This window comes from Triticum aestivum, chromosome 1A (assembly GCF_018294505.1).
Source record: "Triticum aestivum cultivar Chinese Spring chromosome 1A, IWGSC CS RefSeq v2.1, whole genome shotgun sequence".
Classification (NCBI taxonomy): domain Eukaryota; kingdom Viridiplantae; phylum Streptophyta; class Magnoliopsida; order Poales; family Poaceae; genus Triticum; species Triticum aestivum.
Window position 1 is genome coordinate 179405846 of NC_057794.1, and position 19485 is coordinate 179425330.

Genomic DNA, 19485 nt, shown 5'->3' on the forward strand with positions numbered 1-19485 from the left:
CTATTTAGATTTAAGTAGATCCGTATGCTCGCTGCCTGTCATGTCCCGGTCCTTCACAAAGCTTGATTTCTGTTGTTCATTTATTTTTTCCCCATACCATTCTTACAATGTATTACTTGCAAGAGTGCACACCCTTAGGATCACCTAAATAACTAACCACTCATTCCGTTGAACTAACTAAACGTCCGAGCAAGGTGGTGGGTTCGCCTTTGAGCCTGCCTATGCTCCGCGCTCTACATTGCTTCTCCATTTTGCAAGAGTTGCTCTGTCAAAGACAATGCCATTCTGGTGCTTGCATACTTCCTGTAGTCCGTGCTGAGCATGCTTGTTGACGTCCTGTCCCAAAGAAGGACAAGCTCCTGTAGTTTCTCCTCATCCATGTCCGCTCCTACCTCGAGCGCACAAGCTCCGCCTTGTGTTGTATCAGAGGTTGTAGGTTTATCTAAGATCACATCAAATGCGGCGCTAATTTTTAAGTCCTCACTCCTTTAATAAGATCAATATTAGTTACCTCACAACACGAGCATAGAATGCATGTTCACCCCCTGCAAGGATTTTCATACAATTATATTTATATACTATAAACATATAATTAATTATGAGAAAAACTTATTCTAATGTTTCTATATCTGTACAATAGATAAATTATTTGTACCTCTTACTAATTTATCACAATACAGCAATTACCGTATCTAAACATCAAATAAATGTACACTCAATTTAATTATTCTACTGATTATAATAACACACAAAATTATATAACCTTAATCTATTATCAACCTTACATTCTACAGACTATTTTTATAACTAATCGCTGTGTTTCAACTATATTTAAAATATGAACTATATATATTATAATGTAAAATATTATTCGTCTTTATCCTTATACTTTATAGTACCAATATATTGCAATATTGTCTAATATTACTATATGGCCCAATGGCATTCCTATCGATCCATAACCGAGTCCCTTCTTCTAGCCTGCCACATCCACCCAACCTTATCCTATTGCTCAAAAAAAATAGTCCTGTCTGCTTCCCCGTTCTTATCTCCTTCCCACATCTGCTCACCCTCGTCCGCTCACCCTCGTCTGCTCTCTACCTGCACTGTACCCGCGGTCGCGTGGATCCCCCGCAAGCAGAGGAGCTCCCAGCCAGCCAAGTTGTAGGTAATCCTCATGAAAACCTCTCGCTCCCTCCTTCTCATTCCCCCGTGGTGTTTCTGGCTGGAGAAATCCCCATCCCTCTCTCTCTCTGACTCGTTTTGATTTCTTGCATCTTAGATCCCTTCATCTGTTCTGATGCTCACCAAGGGCAACAAGATCCTCCACCCAGGACAAATCTAATTACCAAGGTATTTTCTTATACTTTAACTCCAGCCGTACTCTTGCTTTACAATACGCTGTCCATATAAATGCTTTCTTATTATTTTCTTATGCACATAAAATCGGTTGGAGGAATGGTCTGATAAGTTTCGTTTCCTGTCCTGGTACATGCTTGGCTCTCCCGATGTCCTCATGATACTAAAATTCTGTTTTCCCATAGGTTCAGTACAAAGTTCTTTAATTGTTAGTGCATATATATGATCTAAAGCTCAGTGCTTACTATTAATGGAAGCTGTGTTTATACCTTCTGCCAGCCCTCTGAGTGTATCTTGTGGATCTATTCTCATGGAGTTGGTTGAGCTATCCAGCACATCACTGGCTGAAGCAATGTTCATGAAACTCGGTCTCCCTAAACCAGTGTACTTTGTGCATCATCTTCCACAAGATCGATTTAGAACAGAGATTCAGTTTCACCGCACAAAAGCACGGTACCATGCTTCAGCGCACCGGACAAAATTATCAAGCCGTATATGTCGCAATGGGGTAGCATCAATGAATCATGCAGCCGAGAAGGCCATCGAATACATGCAGAACAAAGAGGGTAAGGTGCTTGTGGACTATAACTATTATCAGCTAGAGCAAATGAAGATGGCACACACAAGAGTATCAGCCAGGTTGCTAGAACAGTCAGATGAAATCAACCAGCACAGCAAAACCATCAAGCAGATAACTAAAGAAGCATGCAACTGATAGAATTAATGGGCTAGGCCCATAGCAATTTCTGAAATCTCAAAGCCCATGTGTAAAATGGCAAGTGGTGGTGCTAAGTTTAGTCCCACCTTGAAAGTTGAAGAAGAGTTGGACCTCTTTATATAGTGGGTTCTCTCCACCACTCTAAGTGGTGTGTGAGAAGAGAAAGGGAAAACCACACGCGCTCGCTCGCCTCGCCTGGCCGGGGCGGGGCGGGGCGACGCGTACATGCGACATGCGCGTGAATGGTCCGCCGAAATCCGGTCCGTCTCCTTGCAGGAGCGCAGTTTATTTTTATCGTTTTTTTTGTCTTGGCAGACAAGTTTTTGATTTCTTGTCCGGTAAGTATACGAATTAGAAACCGAGTCGGTTTGGGATTGTGGTCGCGACACAATACCGCCTTTGGTCCTAATATATATACAGCTACCGGCTGCTGCCAGAGACACACCGAAAAACACCTAGGGTTTTGCCTCATCTCACAACTTGCGCCGCCATCGTAGTCTACTCCATCCCGAACGCCGGCGTGCATCGGCGCGTGGGAGAGCAGGTCTCCGGAACCGTTCGTCTTTGCGATCCTGCACCGAAAGAGGACGAATTAGGTTTTTGGGAAGCGCTGTGCGCGACTGCTCAAATCCGTCATCACGGGTCGTCTTCCGTCCAAGTCGGGCGGTGCTACTCATCGTCGTATTCATCGCCGTCAGCAGCAGATCGTCGCCAACATCGTCATAAACACTGTCGCACCCATAATAGCTAACAATCAGTACGTCCAACATCCTTTGTTCATGTCTGTTTCTACAACTATTGTTACGTGCTTGCTGCTGTTATGCATGTCTTGCTGTTCTTCTAGTTTGCTAGATTATTGCATGCTAGTATCTCTTCTAGTCATGAATTATTTACTGGAATTAATCATGAACTTGCCTAATATTCCAACAATCCAAAAACCTAATTATAGGCAATTTCCTGAGTTAACTATGGCTGGATTCGCTGATGCACTGAGGCCGGATAAGTTTACCGGTGTGCACTTTAAGAGGTGGCAGGTGAAGACCACGCTCTGGCTTACTGCTCTGAAAGTTTTCCACGCTAGTGTTGGTGCTCCAGAGGGAATGATCGACGAAGATCGGAGAAAATTCCAGGAAGCCAATACTATGTTTGTGGGATGCATTCTGAGTGTTCTTGCTGACCGTTTGTGTGATGTGTACATGCACATAAACGACGGAAAAATTCTGTGGGATGCACTGAATGCAAAACTCGGTGCAACAGATGCAGGCAGTGAACTGTACATCATGGAGAGTTTTTATGACTACAAGATGGTGAATAACCGTTCTGTGGTTGAACAAGCTCATGAGATACAGTGCATTGTGAAGGAACTTGAACTCCTTAAATGTGTTCTACCCGACAAATTCGTGGCTGGGTGCATGATTGCAAAGTTGCCTCCTTCATGGAGGAATTTCGCCACAACTCTGAAGCATAAGAGACAGGAGATATCAGTTGAAAAATTTGATTGCATCTCTTGATGTTGGAGAAAAAGCTCGGGCTAAAGATACCACTGAAAAAGGAGGCGAGGTTCAGCCTACTGCTAACATGGTGCAGAGGTACCCACAGAACAAGAACAAAGGGAAGACCAAACCTGTTTCCAACAAGCCTACCAAGACTACTACCTTCAAGAAGAAGAAGTTCAACAAGGCTGAGCTAGAGTGCTATGCCTGTGGGAAGCCTGGACACTTTTCCAAGGAATGCCCTGAACGTGCAGACCGCAGAGGGAAAACAAGCTCCAAGACTGTCAACATGGTGACCGCTAGCAATACTGATGGGTATGGTAATTTATCTATTGTGCTTTCAGTATTTCAATCATCTTCGTGGTGGATTGATTCGGGTGCTAACGTTCATGTGTGTGCTGACATCTCCCTCTTTACTTCTTATCAGGTTGCAAGGGATTCTTCCGTCTTAATGGGGAATGGGTCACATGCTTCTGTTCGTGGCATTGGCACGGTGGATCTGAAGTTTACTTTGAGAAAGATCGTGCAACTAAGGAACGTGCAGCATGTCCCTACTATGAACAAGAATCTAGTTAGCGGCTCCCTTCTATGTCGAGATGGTTTTAAGGTAGTTTTAGAGTCCAATAAAGTAATCGTGTCAAGATTTGGACAATTTATAGGAAAAGGCTATGAGTGCGGAGGCTTGTTCCGCTTTTCTCTTTCAGATTTTTGCAATAAGTCAATAAACCAAATTTGTGCTAGTGTTAATGATGATGCAAGTATTTGGCACTCTCGTTTATGTCATATTAATTTTGGTTTAATGTCTCGGCTATCCAGCATGAGTTTAATTCCGAACTTCACAGTTGCCAAAGGTTCTAAGTGCCATAGTTGTGTGCAATCTACGCAACCTCGAAAGCCTCATAAGGCTGCCGAGGAGAGAAACTTGGCACCTCTAGAACTCATACATTCTGATCTTTGTGAGATGAATGGTGTGTTGACAAAAGGTAGAAAGAGATATTTCATGACTTTGATTGATGATGCGACTAGATTTTGCTATGTTTATTTGTTGCAAACTAAAGATGAAGCATTAGACTACTTTAAAATCTATAAAGCTGAAGTTAAAAATCAACTAGAGAGAAAGATCAAGCGTCTTAGGTCCGATCGTGGTGGAGAGTATTTTCCAAAAGTTTTTGATGAATTTTGTGAGGAACATGGTATTATTCATGAGAGGACGCCTCCTTATTCACCTCAATCAAATGGAGTGGCCGAGAGGAAAAACCGCACATTGACTGACTTGGTGAATGCCATGTTAGACACTGCTGGTTTATCTAAGGCATGGTGGGGGGAGGCTCTATTGACTTCATGTCATGTCCTGAATAGAGTTCCCAACAATAATAAAGAGAAAACCCCTTATGAGGAGTGGGTTGGGAGAAAACCATCACTTTCTTATTTGCGCACTTGGGGATGTTTGGCAAAGGTCAATATTCCTATTCCTAAGAAATGCAAACTTGGACCAAAGACAGTGGATTGTGTCTTTCTAGGGTATGCTCAACGGAGCATTGCTTATAGGTTTTTAGTGGTAAAATCTGAAGTACCTGATATGCATGTTGATACTATAATGGAATCTCGTGATGCAACATTTTTTGAGAACATATTTCCTATGAAAGATATGCATAGCATTGCTAGATTTTCTTCTGAGATAATTCCTGAATCTAGTACAACTGATGAATATTTCGAACAAACACATGAGGAAGTCCTTGAGAAGGATAGCAATGAAGTTCCTAGAAGGAACAAGAGACAAAGGATTGCAAAATCCTTTGGTGATGATTTCATTGTATACCTTGTGGACGACACACCCAAGACGATTGCAGAAGCATATGCATCTCCGGATGTAGATGATTGGAAAGAAGCTGTTCATAATGAGATGGACTCAATTCTTTCTAATGGAACTTCGGAACTAACTGATAGACCATATGGTTGTAACCCTGTGGGCTGTAAGTGGGTGTTCAAAAAGAAGCTAAAGCCCGATGGTACTATTGATAAGTACAAGGCGTGGCTAGTGGCCAAGGGCTACACTCAGAAAGAAGGCGAAGATTACTTTGACACCTATTCACCCGTTGCTAGAATGACCACCATTCGAGTGTTACTTTCCTTGGCTGCCTCTTATGGTCTTATCATTCATCAAATGGATGTAAAGACAACTTTTCTCAATGGAGAGTTGGAAGAGGAGATCTATATGGATCAGCCTGACGGGTTTGTGGTAAAGGGTGAAGAGAGAAAGGTGTGCAAGTTGTTAAAATCTTTGTATGGTCTAAAACAGGCACCTAAGCAATGGCATGAGAAGTTTGAAAGAACTTTGACTTCTGCAGGATTTGTCATTGACGAGGCTGATAGGTGTGTTTACTATCGCCATGGTGGGGGCAATAGTGTCATATTATGTTTGTATGTGGACGACATACTGATCTTTGATACAAACATTAATGCAATTAATGAGGTCAAGTCTTTTCTATCAAAAAGTTTTGACATGAAAGATCTGGGAGAAGCGGATGTAATTCTAAACATCAAACTTATTAAGGATGAGAGTGGGATTACATTAACGCAATCTCACTATGTTGAGAAGGTCTTGAACCGATTCGGTTTTATGGATAGCAAGCCTTCTCCAACACCTTATGATCCCAGCGTGACACTCAGAAAGAACAAGAAAGAAACGAGAGATCAATTAAGATACTGTCAAATTGTCGGTTCACTCATGTACTTAGCTAGCGCTACAAGACCAGATATCTCTTTTGCTGTGAGCAAACTGAGTAGGTTCATGTCCAACCCGGGTGATGATCATTGGCATGCACTAGAAAGGGTCTTGCGCTATCTGAGAGGTACTATGAGTTACGGAATTACTTATTTAGGGCATCCTGCTATGCTAGAAGAATATAGTGATTCAAATTGGATCTCCGATGTTGATGTACTTTACGCAACAAGTGGGTATGTATTTACTCATGGTGGTGGCGCAGTGTCATGGAGGTCTTGTAAGCAAACCATATTGACGAGGTCAACTATGGAAGCAGAATTAACTGCTTTGGACACAGCTACTGTTGAGGCAGAATGGCTGCGTGAGCTCTTGATGGACTTGCCGGTTGTTGAAAAACCTGTACCGGCTATTCTTATGAATTGTGATAACCAAACAGTTATCGCTAAAGTGAACAATTCTAAAGATAATGCAAAGTCATCAAGACACGTGAAAAGACGTTTGAAGTTTGTCAGGAAGTTGAGAAACTCCGGAGTAATAACTGTTACGTATATACAAACAGACAAAAACCTGGCAGATCCCTTCACAAAGGGACTATCACGAAATGTGATAGATATTGCATCGAGGGATATGGGTATGAGACCCATAGATGTTACACCATAGTAGTAACCCAACCTTTGTGATCGGAGATCCCATGAATTAGGATCTGGGAAGAACAAGCTATTGGTTAACTGAGGAGAGTAATAACTTATGATCGTCTCCAAGTGAAGATGCAAAACTCTCAGAGCTGTAAGGCTCAGATCTGTAAGGCAGGTCGGCAACATGCCTTAATGTGGTTCTATTGGCTATAATTAGCAAAGATGCTGTCCTACAGAGCAGTCTTGAAAGAACACACCTATATGAGTTTTGACTGTAAACGTCGCAGTCTATGAGATTTGGGTGATCTCTAGTAAACTCACGAAGAGACCAGGGAGTATGACGTATAAGCTCCAAACCGCGGGGTAGCCTACTGGCGGTCAGGTACTGGTTAAGACTTTGAGTGAAACCTGTTCACACAAAACTAGCAATTCAAGGCATAGTCCATTGTTAAGTTGTGAATGGATGTAGCTTAAAGCTCTAGGCAGAAGTTCAACTTAACAGTCTCTGCTGAAACACTGGTATATTAAACAAGTGGTGAGAGAAGGCAAATCTCTAAATGGGTATTTGAGATCTAGTGGGGGATTGTTAGAATTAATGGGCTAGGCCCATAGCAATTTCTGAAATCTCAAAGCCCATGTGTAAAATGGCAAGTGGTGGTGCTAAGTTTAGTCCCACCTTGGAAGTTGAAGAAGAGTTGGACCTCTTTATATAGTGGGTTCTCTCCATCACTCTAAGTGGTGTGTGAGAAGAGAAAGGGAAAACCACACGCGCGCGCTCGCTCGCCTCGCCTCGCCTGGCCTGGCCTGGCCTGGGCGAGGCGAGGCGGCGCGTACATGCGACATGCGCGTGAATGGTCCGCCGAAATCCGGTCCGTCTCCTTGCAGGAGCGCAGCTTCCTTTTGCCGTTTTTTTATCTCTTGGCAGACAAGTTTTTGATTTCTTGTCCGGTAAGTATACGAATTAGAAACCGAGTCGGTTTGGGATTGTGGTCGCGACACAATACCGCCTCTGGTCCTAATATATATACAGCTACCGGCTGCGGCCAGAGACACACTGAAAAACACCTAGGGTTTTGCCTCATCTCACAACTTGCGCCGCCATCATAGTCTACTCCATCCCAAACGCCGGCGTGCATCGGCGCGTGGGAGAGCAGGTCTCCGGAACCGTTCGTCTTTGCGATCCTGCACCGGAAAAGGAAGAATTAGGTTTTTGGGAAGCGCTGTGCGCGACTGCTCAAATTCGTCATCACGGGTCGTCTTCCGTCCAAGTCGGGCGGTGCTACTCATCGTCGTATTCATCGCCGTCAGCAGCAGATCGTCGCCAACATCGTCATCAACACTGTCGCACCCATAATAGCTAACGATCAATACGTCCAACATCCTTTGTTCATGTCTGTTTCTACAGCTATTGTTACGTGCTTGCTGCTGTTATGCATGTCTTGCTGTTCTTCTAGTTTGCTAGATTATTGCATGCTAGTATCTCTTCTAGTCATGAATTATTTACTGGAATTAATCATGAACTTGCCTAATATTCCAACAGCAACTATGTGGAGCAAGTGCGCAATGCATCAAACAAAATCCAAGACCTTGCTGCCGTCTTCTTTGACCCTGCTACCTCAATGTGTGTTTCTAATATGAAGCAAGCTATCATGGAGATTCACAGTTCAATTGTCGCACTTCAAAGCTCTACAACTACGACATCAAAGTTCCTAGGGGAAAAAGGCATGTACTCAGATGATGAAGTGCCTGAACAGAGCTACAATGGTCACTCAGATGAAGATTCAGCCGATGATATTCATCACCACATGGATGATGACTGTGCCCCATCCCCATGAGCGTCATATTGAGCCTGCTGAACTGTCTCGTTGACATGTGAAACTGTATATGTATGGCTTCACCGCTAGGAAGCGGCTGTGTGTTTGTTGTGTTTAGTCTCCTAGGTTGCTTAAATAAGATGTGAAGCTGTCTACTCATAGCTTCGACCTAGAAATCTTTATCCTTTCTAAACTTCAATCTGGACATGTATAAGTGTAAAGTCTATGTCCTCGTGTTAAGACAGTGTTATTTATCTGTGCTACGCCTATGGTTTCATCCGCTGTGATTCTTCCTTTCAATATCTCCGCTATGAACATACATTCATTTTCTTTAATCTTCCAAGATCAAATCAATGAACATTTGCTAGCGTAATATACAGATAACTATTTTCCCTTTTTACTCAATTCTCCTTGTTCATCAACAGATAAAAAACAACCCTCTTCACCCATCGATTCAGTGTTACCAGAGAGCATCTCATGGAGAAGAACAAATCCTGGCCTTTCGACCTACCCACAGGTGTATGCATTTACTAATGCTACACCAAGTGCCATTTGAGCAGGCATACATATCTTTTCATCTTTCTAACTTCCTAACACATTTATTGCTACCACAGCCGATCAATTGAGCGAGTGGATGTTAACAGAGAGATACATGATTGATAATATTTCTTCTTCACAAGGTTTTATAAGCGCAGTAGAACACAAGACCAGAGAGGTTGTGGAGCTGTGTTCCCACTACATACTAGCACGGTGGGATGGATTGCCTATGGATGAGCACCACGTCACGCCCCTCATTTTGGAACATCTTCATCTGCCATATCAACCATATATGTATCCTCCATATGAGAACGCATCCTGGTTGGTGCGAGATTTAATGAATGTGACAAAAACAGCTTATGCACGTGTGGTTCTGTCCAGTGGAGTGACCATGGCACTAGATGGGACTGAAGTTCTATGTTACCTTGTGAAAAATGTTGGTGTGCCAATGGAAGCAATATTGTACGATTTTCAGATTGAGGAAATGATGGAGACAATGAGTGCACATCTAAAGGTAAAGATCTATGGTTTGCCGTTACATCTTTGGACGAGAAGAGCAATTGAGCGTGTCCTGCAGCCACATTGCATTGTTGAGAATGTTAGTCAAGCCAATCTCAGCTTTTGCAAGCTTCGCTCAGTAAATTGCACGGCATGGGCTGTTAGAACTGCTGTGCCATTCCCATGGTATATACTTGTTCATGTCTCCAGCAAGTATGACAAAGGAAGAAACCAAAGCAGTGGCCACAAGAACACAGAGACATTTTGTATTGGTGTTGACAGAATTAATATTGGAACTCCTCATAACAAGTCTCTTCAAAGAACACACAGGAGGATTCCTTCTTTCTTGCAAGCACTAAAGAAAGGAATGGTTTCCCATTCATATTTAAATGATGTTGACATACCAGCTGACCAAATGCGGATATTGGAATCATCATTCCTCCTGACGTCTTGCGACGAGGGAAAAATTATCACAGAGGATAAGTTAACACGCTGTTTGCAGCAAATGCAGATTGAGTGTCCTGGAAAAGCCATAGTCAAGCAAGTTGGCAGGTTCAAATACCTTGTATATTTCCAAGGGCCAATAACTACAACTTTGTTTCACACGTTGTCTACTGATGCTGCTGGAATCCATCTACCTTTTGGTGCGTTCTTAGTTCAGAAATGGTCAACATCTGCTGGAGCTGTATCTTCTAGCCTCTCTCGAAAAGAACAAATAAGAGTTATAGGGCTGCCAACTGAGTTTTACACCCCGGCTATAATTAAAGACATACTGAGCCCTCACTGTATGTTACAAAACAGCAGCCATCAAGTTGATGATTCTCCTGATGTTTGGTTCTATGACTGTGCCATGTGGGCAAATGAAAACAAAAATATTCCAGAGGTCATATCTATTTGGACTGCTCCAAATGGATTAACAATGGAGCAGTCACCTGTTCAAGATCTCCAGGTTCCTCTGTAGTTGTACCATGCAAGAATTATTATCCGCTAATATCACCATGCTTTAGGAGCTCAGATCACAGTGCCGGCATATCTACCTCAACTGGGCAGCCTTCATTATTTACGTGTTTCTGTAAATAAGTAGAAGTCAGATTACTATGTCTACGCTTTTGCACCATGCAATCTGTCGCTTGCTGCCTACTACTTCTCCCTCGCGTATCTTTTTCTTTTTATGTTCTACCTATGCCACTCCAGGGCTGCCCTCCTAAGGATAACTCTTCCTTATCGATCTTCCTTTTTAATTAACCAGCCCATTTCGCAAAACAGATGTTGTGTTGTTTAAAATTCACATGCGCGGTACTGGATTTTAATTACACTTCTTTGAACCCTTCCAATATAAGTATTTTCCCTCTAATATATAACTGATATATGCGTACTGCAGTAGAAATTACAGAATGGTGATCCACCTGATTATTCATTACTGAGGAAATGTTTTGTTTTTCACATGTTATCTTCAGTCTTAACTTACATTCTTAGTGCCTTCATACAATTTATGATGCAAAAAGGCTGCCCAAATAAAAAATAAGCAGTCCAGTTATTTGTATTTCTTTCATTATTACTTGATTTTTTTATTCCCTTTCTTTCCTTCTTCGGTTTTCTTCAATTTATCTTTGTTTCTTTGTTGTGCTTTTTCTTTTCCATTGGTTTCCCTTGCACATTTTTTCTATATACCAAGAACATTTACACATATACAGTTTTTGTTTTTCCCAAAAAAATGATTAGAAAATCTGATTTTTTTTCCATGTCTACGTTTTCCATACACATTGTACATATTTTGTATACATCAGGAATATTTTTGTATACACATTAATTTTTTGCAAATGCATGATTAAGATACTTTAGAACTTATACTTCTTAATGTATAACTTTTCATGAAAATTGTACATTTTTTTGCAGTAGGAATTTCTAATATATACACTTATTTTTTTCATATACATGATTACTGATTTCTAACACATATATTTTTTATGCTGCTTTTTACATACACATTAACTTTTCTTCTGCATCCGGGACATTTTTTATATGCACGCTTAGTTTTTAAAAATCCATGATTAACATTTTTGAAAACTTAATATTTTTATGCCCATTATTTCCACACACACAGAGTATGTTCTACATACATCGGATACTTCTATTAGTTTAGACTCGCGATATAATACGTGTCCTATAAAACTAATGATTAGCCCTATAATAAATCACATCTATTTTCGTACTCTGCAAGCACACATTCGCTCACGCCCACAAAACAAAAAGGGCACCTACATAAACTTCAGCATATATATAAAGGTTCGACCCGCCAGCCCATATGCAGGCCCATTATTCCATGGGCTAGGAACCTCATGACAAATACAACCTTTTTACCAGGTCCATTCCATCTGCCTTATCCTCTCCTTCAGACCAACCGAAACCGAATCATCTCTGCTTCGGGTGAGTTCGTCCCTTCTTCGATGCTCTCTTATCATTGCAGCACCAGATTTCTAGCCCTCCTTACTTTCCTGTAAATTTACTATTTGTTTCAATCTGCAGACTTTCGTCCGCCTTTCTGTCTTCCTTGACGGCAATTTCTATCGCTTGTTGCCCCGTCCGTTCTGCCTGTAGAGGTATTTTTGTAGATCTCAGATTCAGCTTATCTCGCTCCACCGTTTAATGCGCCTGTGCTTGCCTTCGTTACATTAAAGATTATCAACGGTGTATGAAAATGAGAGAAACCCTTGTTTATTCACTGGCTCAGTCAAATAGCCTGATATTTAGCCTTGACTTTGTCTAGGTGACCAAAGCACTCCGCTCGAGTTCATGGTTTTCCTATACTGTAGCAAATTCTTTATTTCCCTGGCTTGTTCATGCTCATAAAGTTACATATAGCAGCTACTGAATCGACTGTTACTCAGCAAGCACCGCACATTTTGCTTCATCCATCTATACATATAGAAGATTCATCTGCTTATATTAACCATAGATTGATTGCTATCCTGTCATCTCTGCTTGCTATTTACCTCGTGCATGTGCATTCCTTCCTTCGATGAAACACCATTACACCACTGCATGATATTCTCACTTCTCAACTAACATCCTGTAAAAATCTCTAGGACAACATGAACACTGAAAATCACCAGTATGTTGCTGATGCTAATGGATTTGATAGAGTTACCGAGTCTGAGGTTAACAAGAAAAATATAATGCCAGCATCTTATGCGGGCAAACTTCGCTGCATGACTGAAAACTTCCATGATGCTGTCGCTGTTTCACGTGTCCATGGCTCACCTGATATATTCACAGACTTCACGTATGATCCAAACTGGCCTGAGATAGTTCAGGGTCTTGAGCATGGACAACAGGCGGTCGATGAGGCTGATTTTACTGCTCAAGTGTATCAACTGAAACTCCTTGAGTACGTGGAAAAAATTAAGGCCGGACAGGTGTTTGGGCTTGTAGTTACTGGTAATGTAGCCAGTGTCTTCCCTTGGTTTCCTTAATTTTTTCTTCTCCATGCATCTTAATTTCCCTGTTCTTCACTTGCCCTCTTGTTTTCCAGTCCTCCACTCCGTGGACTTCCACAAGAGGAGTCTGCCCCATGCACATATCCTTGTTTGGCGGGAAAAAGATTATGGGCAGGTCATAACGCCAACTTCCCTAAATCCTCTCTTTCTTCTGCTATTAGTATTTCTACCAAATTTAGATTCTTCTTTATTTTCCATGGTTTCTTCTAGCAGAATTCCTAATAATTAAGTTGCCCATGCCACATGGATCTGCGTCCACTAATGTTGATGATGATGCTCTTGCGATTGCACATGCTAACGCCATGGAGGCTGCACTTCGCTGATTTGGATCTAACAACTAAAGCCATGTCCACAAAGACAAGTGAAAACTGCTTTGCCATTGCTGTTTTCACACGATTGGTCAAGTGCCCAGAATAGCCTGTTACTATGTTTGTCGCATGTTTGTAAACCAAGTGTTTGGAAACCCCCAATCATACATTCCCTTATTTATAATCTGAAATAGGCTATTTTCATGCTCTATGGATATCGTTATTAACCCTTTGTTGGTGTGCCCTCTGTACCTCATGACTATTTCAATTTACTAAGATACCTACTCTAAAGAAGAAAATCCCGTTTAGGATAAACCCACACCAGCTTTTCTTCATGTTTAGAATAAACCTACACCCAGCTTTTCCTTGGCCGTTGCATCTCTAGGCCTAGGTATGTGCAATTATGATGGTAGTCTTGTCCCTACCACACTCATAAACCCTACATGCTCAACCTAACTATATATCTTACCAGGCTTAAGTAGAAGAAAACAGTAGAAGAAAATAGAAAACAAGGAAAAAACAAATAATAAATGAAGAAAGGGACAAAGGAAAAAGATTCAGTGGACCCGTTCGCTGCCGCTTTATATTCGGCTCCTCACAGGTCACAAGTGTCGCTGCTCGTGGGTTGTCCAAATGATACACGGGCCATCAAAAAACTGTGCGGCCCAGCCGCAGCCTACCTATGGCCCGATGACGGTAACTCTCACCTCCGGGGCCCCCACCAGCCGAGACGCCCTTATCCATCTTCTCCTTCTCCTATCGTCTTATCCATCCATCTCCTCACACTCTTCCTCATCGCCTGCTCAGATCTAACCTGCGGCAGCACCGACGCCAAGCTCAACATGGAAGCCACGAAGGCTGCTGCCGATTGACTCTTCCACACGGTATTCCTTCCGCACCGTTGTGTTTTACTCCCCTCCGATCCTTTCTCATACCTTTTCCCTCATGCTTGTTCTAGATCCACGATTTCTCTGCCGACCTGACCAGCGCCCCTTCTCCCACCGGTCAGCATCGTCTCTCTCGGCAGGTAAACTCCTATTCCGGCCCACTTTTCTTCAGCGTGTAACTGCCTTTGAGGCACCAATGCATAATGCACCTAAAGGCGCTTGAGCCTAAATCTGGAAATGTTTTTTGATTAACCGGTTAAATTGGTTTGGTTTTCTGTTATGGGTTAAATTGGTTCAAGTTCATATCGGCCAAGCCATCTAACAGTTGGGTCTGTTTTGGTTTTATGGTGGAAAGAGTTAGTTATGGTTGGGTCTGGGCCTAAACAATTCGGTTCCCCGTAGTTAATTAAAAACTATGGTCCAAAACCAGTTCTATAGATTGGTTGGATGGAGACAATGAAGTCGACTTTAAAAGCTTGGGACTATTAGTTTTGTCTCAGCCGCTCGTCGATGGCGCCAGCGTGCTGCTGCTTCTTAGAACTAGCACTTGGTGAGTTGGCATGTGCAACCGTGCGTGGTGGGTAACTGATCTCAAACCATAAGCTAAAACCATGGTTCCTGTCAATAGTTTAGTTCGGTTTGGGTGGAGATCGTAAGTAGTTTAGTTTGGGTTGGGTGCTGCTCAACAATTAGGTTGGTCAGTTTGGTTTTGATTGCTGAAATTACCCATGTGGGTTCAGTTTAGATATGGTTCAGTTCTTCAACCATTGCTAGGTTTACTTGAGCCTATGCTTTCGATTATCCTAAACTTTTTCCTGCCCGATATAAACAAACTAGGTGAAAACGATAGGTCTCCCTAATAGTTTTCTTTCATTTCAGCAACCCTGTCTAATATAGATTATAGAAAATTGATCCTGGGCATCTTTATCTACTTAGAATCACTTTTCTCGTTGCAAAATTCAACCCGAAGAAACAACTCCTCGCCAACCGTTTTTCCTTCTTCTTCCTACCCATATAGACCTGCAGGTGGTCCTATACTTAGAGCCAGATTTTTCAGCAGTGACATTTTGTCTTGCTTGCGTCAGGTCCCAGCAATGGCTTCTGTTCCAGTCTCGTCTAAGATTCTGCTTGATGCTATGTTAGAGAAGGTTGGCCTTCCAGCGGCCACCTACTCAGCGCGCCCAATAGAGGGCACGCGTCTGGAGGTTACCATTACCTTTTACCCAATCAAGATCAAGCTCGGGAGGTCACCTGTCAAAGTTTCCCTGTCTACCTCACAGCACCAGGATCTAGCAGAAGCTCGGGATTATGTGGCTGCTGCAGCAATTAAGTACATGGATGCTTACGAGGGTGTGGTTCCAAAAGATTACCATTATGATCAACTAAGGACTGTGGAAAAGGCGAATGTACTATTGGGTCGGCCGCTTAAGGCAATGAAAGAGGGACAATGCATCTCTAAAACAAGAGCTGAAAGAGAGCCTTGGCAAAAACAAGCTCCTGAGCAAAGGATGGGATGGATCCTTGAGCACGGAACAGACCATCGTCAGCAACCTTAACCATCTGGTCAACAGCAGTCTAAGCCCAGGTTCTACTCCAGATGACCTGGAGCTCAATAATGTTCTTCTCAATGTAGAGGCCAACTGCGAATACCTTCAGCAGTACATTGATGAGGCCATGGTCAACCTTCAAGAAACTGGTGTCTATCCTTATGGCCAGGAGCAGTCAACAGACGATGATGAGGACCTGCCAACCTCACTTGATGATGAGCAGATCTTCGACAACGAAGGACTGCTCTACTGATTTCTGTGTTGTACCTGAAGATCACTTCTAACAGCCTTGCAAGAATCTTTAGATCACTGCTATCATCATTAGAGCCCGCTGTTGCTCCCTACTAATATAGTTATCTATAGCCATATGTAATATATATCCTATCGCACCATGGCACAGTCGGTTCTTCCAAATCTATCTGCTGAGCCTTAATGATCTATATGTGTATGTGAACCTAATGATGTAATATGTCCTATCGAACCATGCCACTCTCCATTATGCTAAATCTACTGCTGGATGTTCATGCTTTATTTATTTGTTTCGCTACGCTCTACTGTGTTTAAATCATATGTCTAATAGCATTCTTGTGCTTCCAAGTTTATCTCAGCGTTATGCCATGTTTTTTTACATTTAGTTACGTAGGTATGTGTGCTAACTAAATAATTATGCCACGTTATGCCTTTCGAATCCAACGAGCAAGCGGCGGCGTCAAACAAAGTCCGTGCATGCCTCTTCTACCAACTCTTTCCTTTCAGCAGTCTCATCTGCGGTTTATAATAACACACGCTGTCACCTAATTACATCATCCTACAAGGGAAAAATAACACAGATCGGCGAAAATCACACCAAAGCCTACCACCTCTGTCAAAAGAAATGTTATAAATTGTCAGCAATTATACATCCTAAATGCACCTGTACCTTATAAACTATGTGATTTAGGCTAAAGATAAAGTAATTATAATATTTTGCCACTATGATAAATACATAAAGAACATATCCTTAGCTATTATTATAGATCATCATTCTTTCACACAGAGTTTCCATTATAGATGTTTACTGTTGTGCACTTTATTATTAGATGCTCATACCGTCTCACCTTATGCCAATTGGCTAAAATTACCTGCTCCTGCTTATAGCCTGATGGGCCAATGTATGTGAACAACTGCCTTCTAACCTCGCTAACCACTTATCGCTGCAGAGTCAAATCCTTCTCGCCATGGATGACAACTTATTCGTGCCTCTGCTCCCGAAGGTAAGATCGCCTGACATAACCTGTTGTTGTCACCTACTCGTTTCTGCAGCATCTTCAAGGAATCCTTTTCATTGTTAACTATTCGTTCCACAGCTTGCAGCAACACTGGTCACCGCCAGCAGGCAGCACGTGCTGCAGTTATCCATAAATGCCCTTAGAGTTACAGCAAGCCAATCAGTACACTATGACGAAGATGATGACAGTTTCTTTGCCACTGTTGAAATACATGTTCCAGCACATGAAAACATTCCTCAGTTTAAAACAACCATATTTGCTGGACACAACTGCCAAACAACAAACGCGGCTCATGAATCAGCGAGTACTACTGCTCTGCATTACATGCAGCAAGGAGGCATTCTAATTATCGATGACCTGAATTTCCCTGAGCTTCAAAAGTGCAAAAAAGAGGTGGTCAGAGCCAAGTCATGGTCAGACATATTTGAGCATGAAACAGTCAAGCTAAAGAGAAAAATAGGTTCCTTAGAGAGGGAATTAGCATCTCTTAAAGAGAACAGTGTTGTTCGTAAGCCAATCCAGCAACCCTAGGCAACAGAAGAGCTAGACCAATAGGTATAGGCTGAACCTTCTACATCATGCAATTTAGTTATTCTTTACTTAGTTCTTCCTAATTAGTGAATAACCTCTAAAAAATATAAATGGTACAGATATGTACCTCATACGATTTAGCTTAAATTTTTTGTTATGCTGCTGAGAAAATTGAACAATTTTTCCTTTGTGTATTGAAAACACGCGCCACCATTTTCATCTAAGAACTTCTATGCACAAACTGATTTCATTCAACGGCTTGAATCTCAGCTTTACTAAGCATTTTATGTTTTCCACTGTCTTCCTACCTGATGTTTCTTTGCCTCTGTGTTTAAAGCCCTCAGCTGCATTGCAAATGTCAACACCGCCTACTGAACAATAGTTTATACAGCCTATTCCAGTTGCAGACACGGTCAGTTATATCCTGTGTTTTAGCGTGATATATGTCTTTCAACTGCACTTCGTATCCCACTACAACCACATGTAATTCCACTTCTGGTACAAACAGAGGATGCACAATACCAATGAACCAATGGATGTATTTTCTAACTTCTCACTTCAGCCTTTTTAACTCTATATTTAAAAACCTCAAATGAATTATAGGTGTCAATCCCACCACATGAACATCATTGCACTGAACTTTTCACTGTTGCCAATAAGGTCAGTTATTTCCCCTTTTCAGCTAATCTATATGCATGCTGCAAGTGCGCTTTCAATACCTGTGTAATAACATGTCCTGACCATGTGCAGCCCAAAGAGAACAACAAAGGCGATGGCCCCTTCCTGTCAGCTACAACATCAACTCATAAATTACCTTCTTCTAGGTAAGCGATTACATGCACACATTTCCAATATCTTATCACTCAAAAACTCACAAATTATCTTCTCAGTGCCAGAACCCTAACAAGAAAGCATGGCGTTGGTGCAAGAAGGGCTTTGTTTGCCAGCAAGCGAAAAGACACCAATGCTTAGATGCCAAGGGATCAATTAGCAACAGCACAAGTTCTATTAGTTCGTGTAGTATATGCTGGAGCTCTTGGTTGTACGCTTTTGAGTAGCCTATATGAGCTAACAAACAGAACACCTCTTCTATATCAATGTATTATACTTTCATGATTTCATCTACTAAAAATGCTTCTACAATCTATTTATCATTTGTATGCTTTTATAAACCATAGTAACAGATTGCTATTAACAAGGTGGATTAAAGTTCCAGAGCCAGGTACCCACAATAGCCAATTACTATGTTTGTCGCATATTTGAAAAACCAGTGTTTGCCACTCATAAAGCCATGGTCAACCCCCAGTCATACATTTCCTTATTTAAAATTCAAACTAAGCTATTTTCATATTCTATGGATATCATTGTAAGGCATTCAAATCTGTTATAAAATATTTATTTAACATATCTATAATTACCAGTGTAATGTTTCCTGCTTTAGAATCCATGCTTGTATGGTAAACTTTACAAACTTAATATTTCATCCTAAGGTTTAGGCTCTCAATAACCTAATACTGATGCCAGTCGACAAGCAAATCGTGACAAACTCACGCGCTGTTATTATGAAATTTAGCTAGGTATGGCCCTCCTTACAACCATGAAATCAATAGCCAACCTCCCTATAGAAAGCAGATCAAATAAAAGGTAGGATGTGTACACTAAAAAAGA

The 19485-nt window shown here is 41.8% G+C and overlaps 2 protein-coding genes across 13 annotated transcripts; both read left to right on the plus strand.

Moving 5' to 3' along the window:
- The first annotated feature begins 950 nt into the window (after positions 1-950).
- LOC123042542 (uncharacterized) lies at positions 951-11121 on the plus strand. 2 transcript variants are annotated; one of them, XR_006418829.1, is made up of 3 exons: positions 951-1168; positions 1283-1353; positions 1639-2189. XR_006418829.1 is itself a non-coding variant. In XM_044464975.1 (3 exons), the coding sequence occupies exon 3, from the start codon at positions 9379-9381 to the stop codon at positions 10738-10740; it is 1362 nt and encodes a 453-aa protein (XP_044320910.1). In that variant the 5' UTR covers positions 951-1168; positions 1283-1353; positions 8471-9378; the 3' UTR covers positions 10741-11121. The 2 variants fall into 2 exon arrangements, 1 of the variants encoding a protein (XP_044320910.1); XM_044464975.1 differs by lacking the exon at positions 1639-2189 and adding an exon at positions 8471-11121.
- Positions 11122-11977: 856 nt separating this feature from the next.
- LOC123042556 (uncharacterized) lies at positions 11978-19042 on the plus strand. 11 transcript variants are annotated; one of them, XR_006418840.1, is made up of 10 exons: positions 11978-12206; positions 12306-12379; positions 13056-13217; positions 13312-13391; positions 14186-14280; positions 14392-14468; positions 14543-14611; positions 17218-17271; positions 17365-18641; positions 18708-19042. XR_006418840.1 is itself a non-coding variant. In XM_044465007.1 (10 exons), exons 3-6 carry the CDS (start codon positions 12872-12874, stop codon positions 17815-17817), a joined length of 933 nt encoding a protein of 310 aa, XP_044320942.1. In that variant the 5' UTR covers positions 12126-12206; positions 12306-12379; positions 12866-12871; the 3' UTR covers positions 17818-17841; positions 18155-18229; positions 18421-18477; positions 18568-18641; positions 18708-19042. The 11 variants fall into 11 exon arrangements, 8 of the variants coding, with proteins under 8 accessions (XP_044320965.1, XP_044320949.1, XP_044320955.1 ...); XM_044465007.1 differs by lacking the exons at positions 14186-14280; positions 14392-14468; positions 14543-14611 and having other exon boundaries at positions 12126-12206; positions 12866-13217; positions 17365-17841; ... (1 more) ...; positions 18421-18477; positions 18568-18641; XR_006418836.1 differs by having other exon boundaries at positions 14186-14468.
- Positions 19043-19485: the final 443 nt, after the last annotated feature.

What these genes read in the sequence shown, in the direction of transcription:
- LOC123042542 (XM_044464975.1), top strand. Translation starts at nt 9,379, where the DNA reads ATGTTAACAGAGAGATACATGATTGATAATATTTCTTCTTCACAAGGT.
- LOC123042556 (XM_044464989.1), top strand. Translation starts at nt 12,872, where the DNA reads ATGAACACTGAAAATCACCAGTATGTTGCTGATGCTAATGGATTTGAT. An exon ending in GTTTGGGCTTGTAGTTACTG is followed by an intron (nt 13,218 to 13,311) that starts GTAATGTAGCCA and finishes CTTGTTTTCCAG; the next exon opens with TCCTCCACTCCGTGGACTTC. An exon ending in TCGTGCCTCTGCTCCCGAAG is followed by an intron (nt 17,272 to 17,364) that starts GTAAGATCGCCT and finishes TTCGTTCCACAG; the next exon opens with CTTGCAGCAACACTGGTCAC.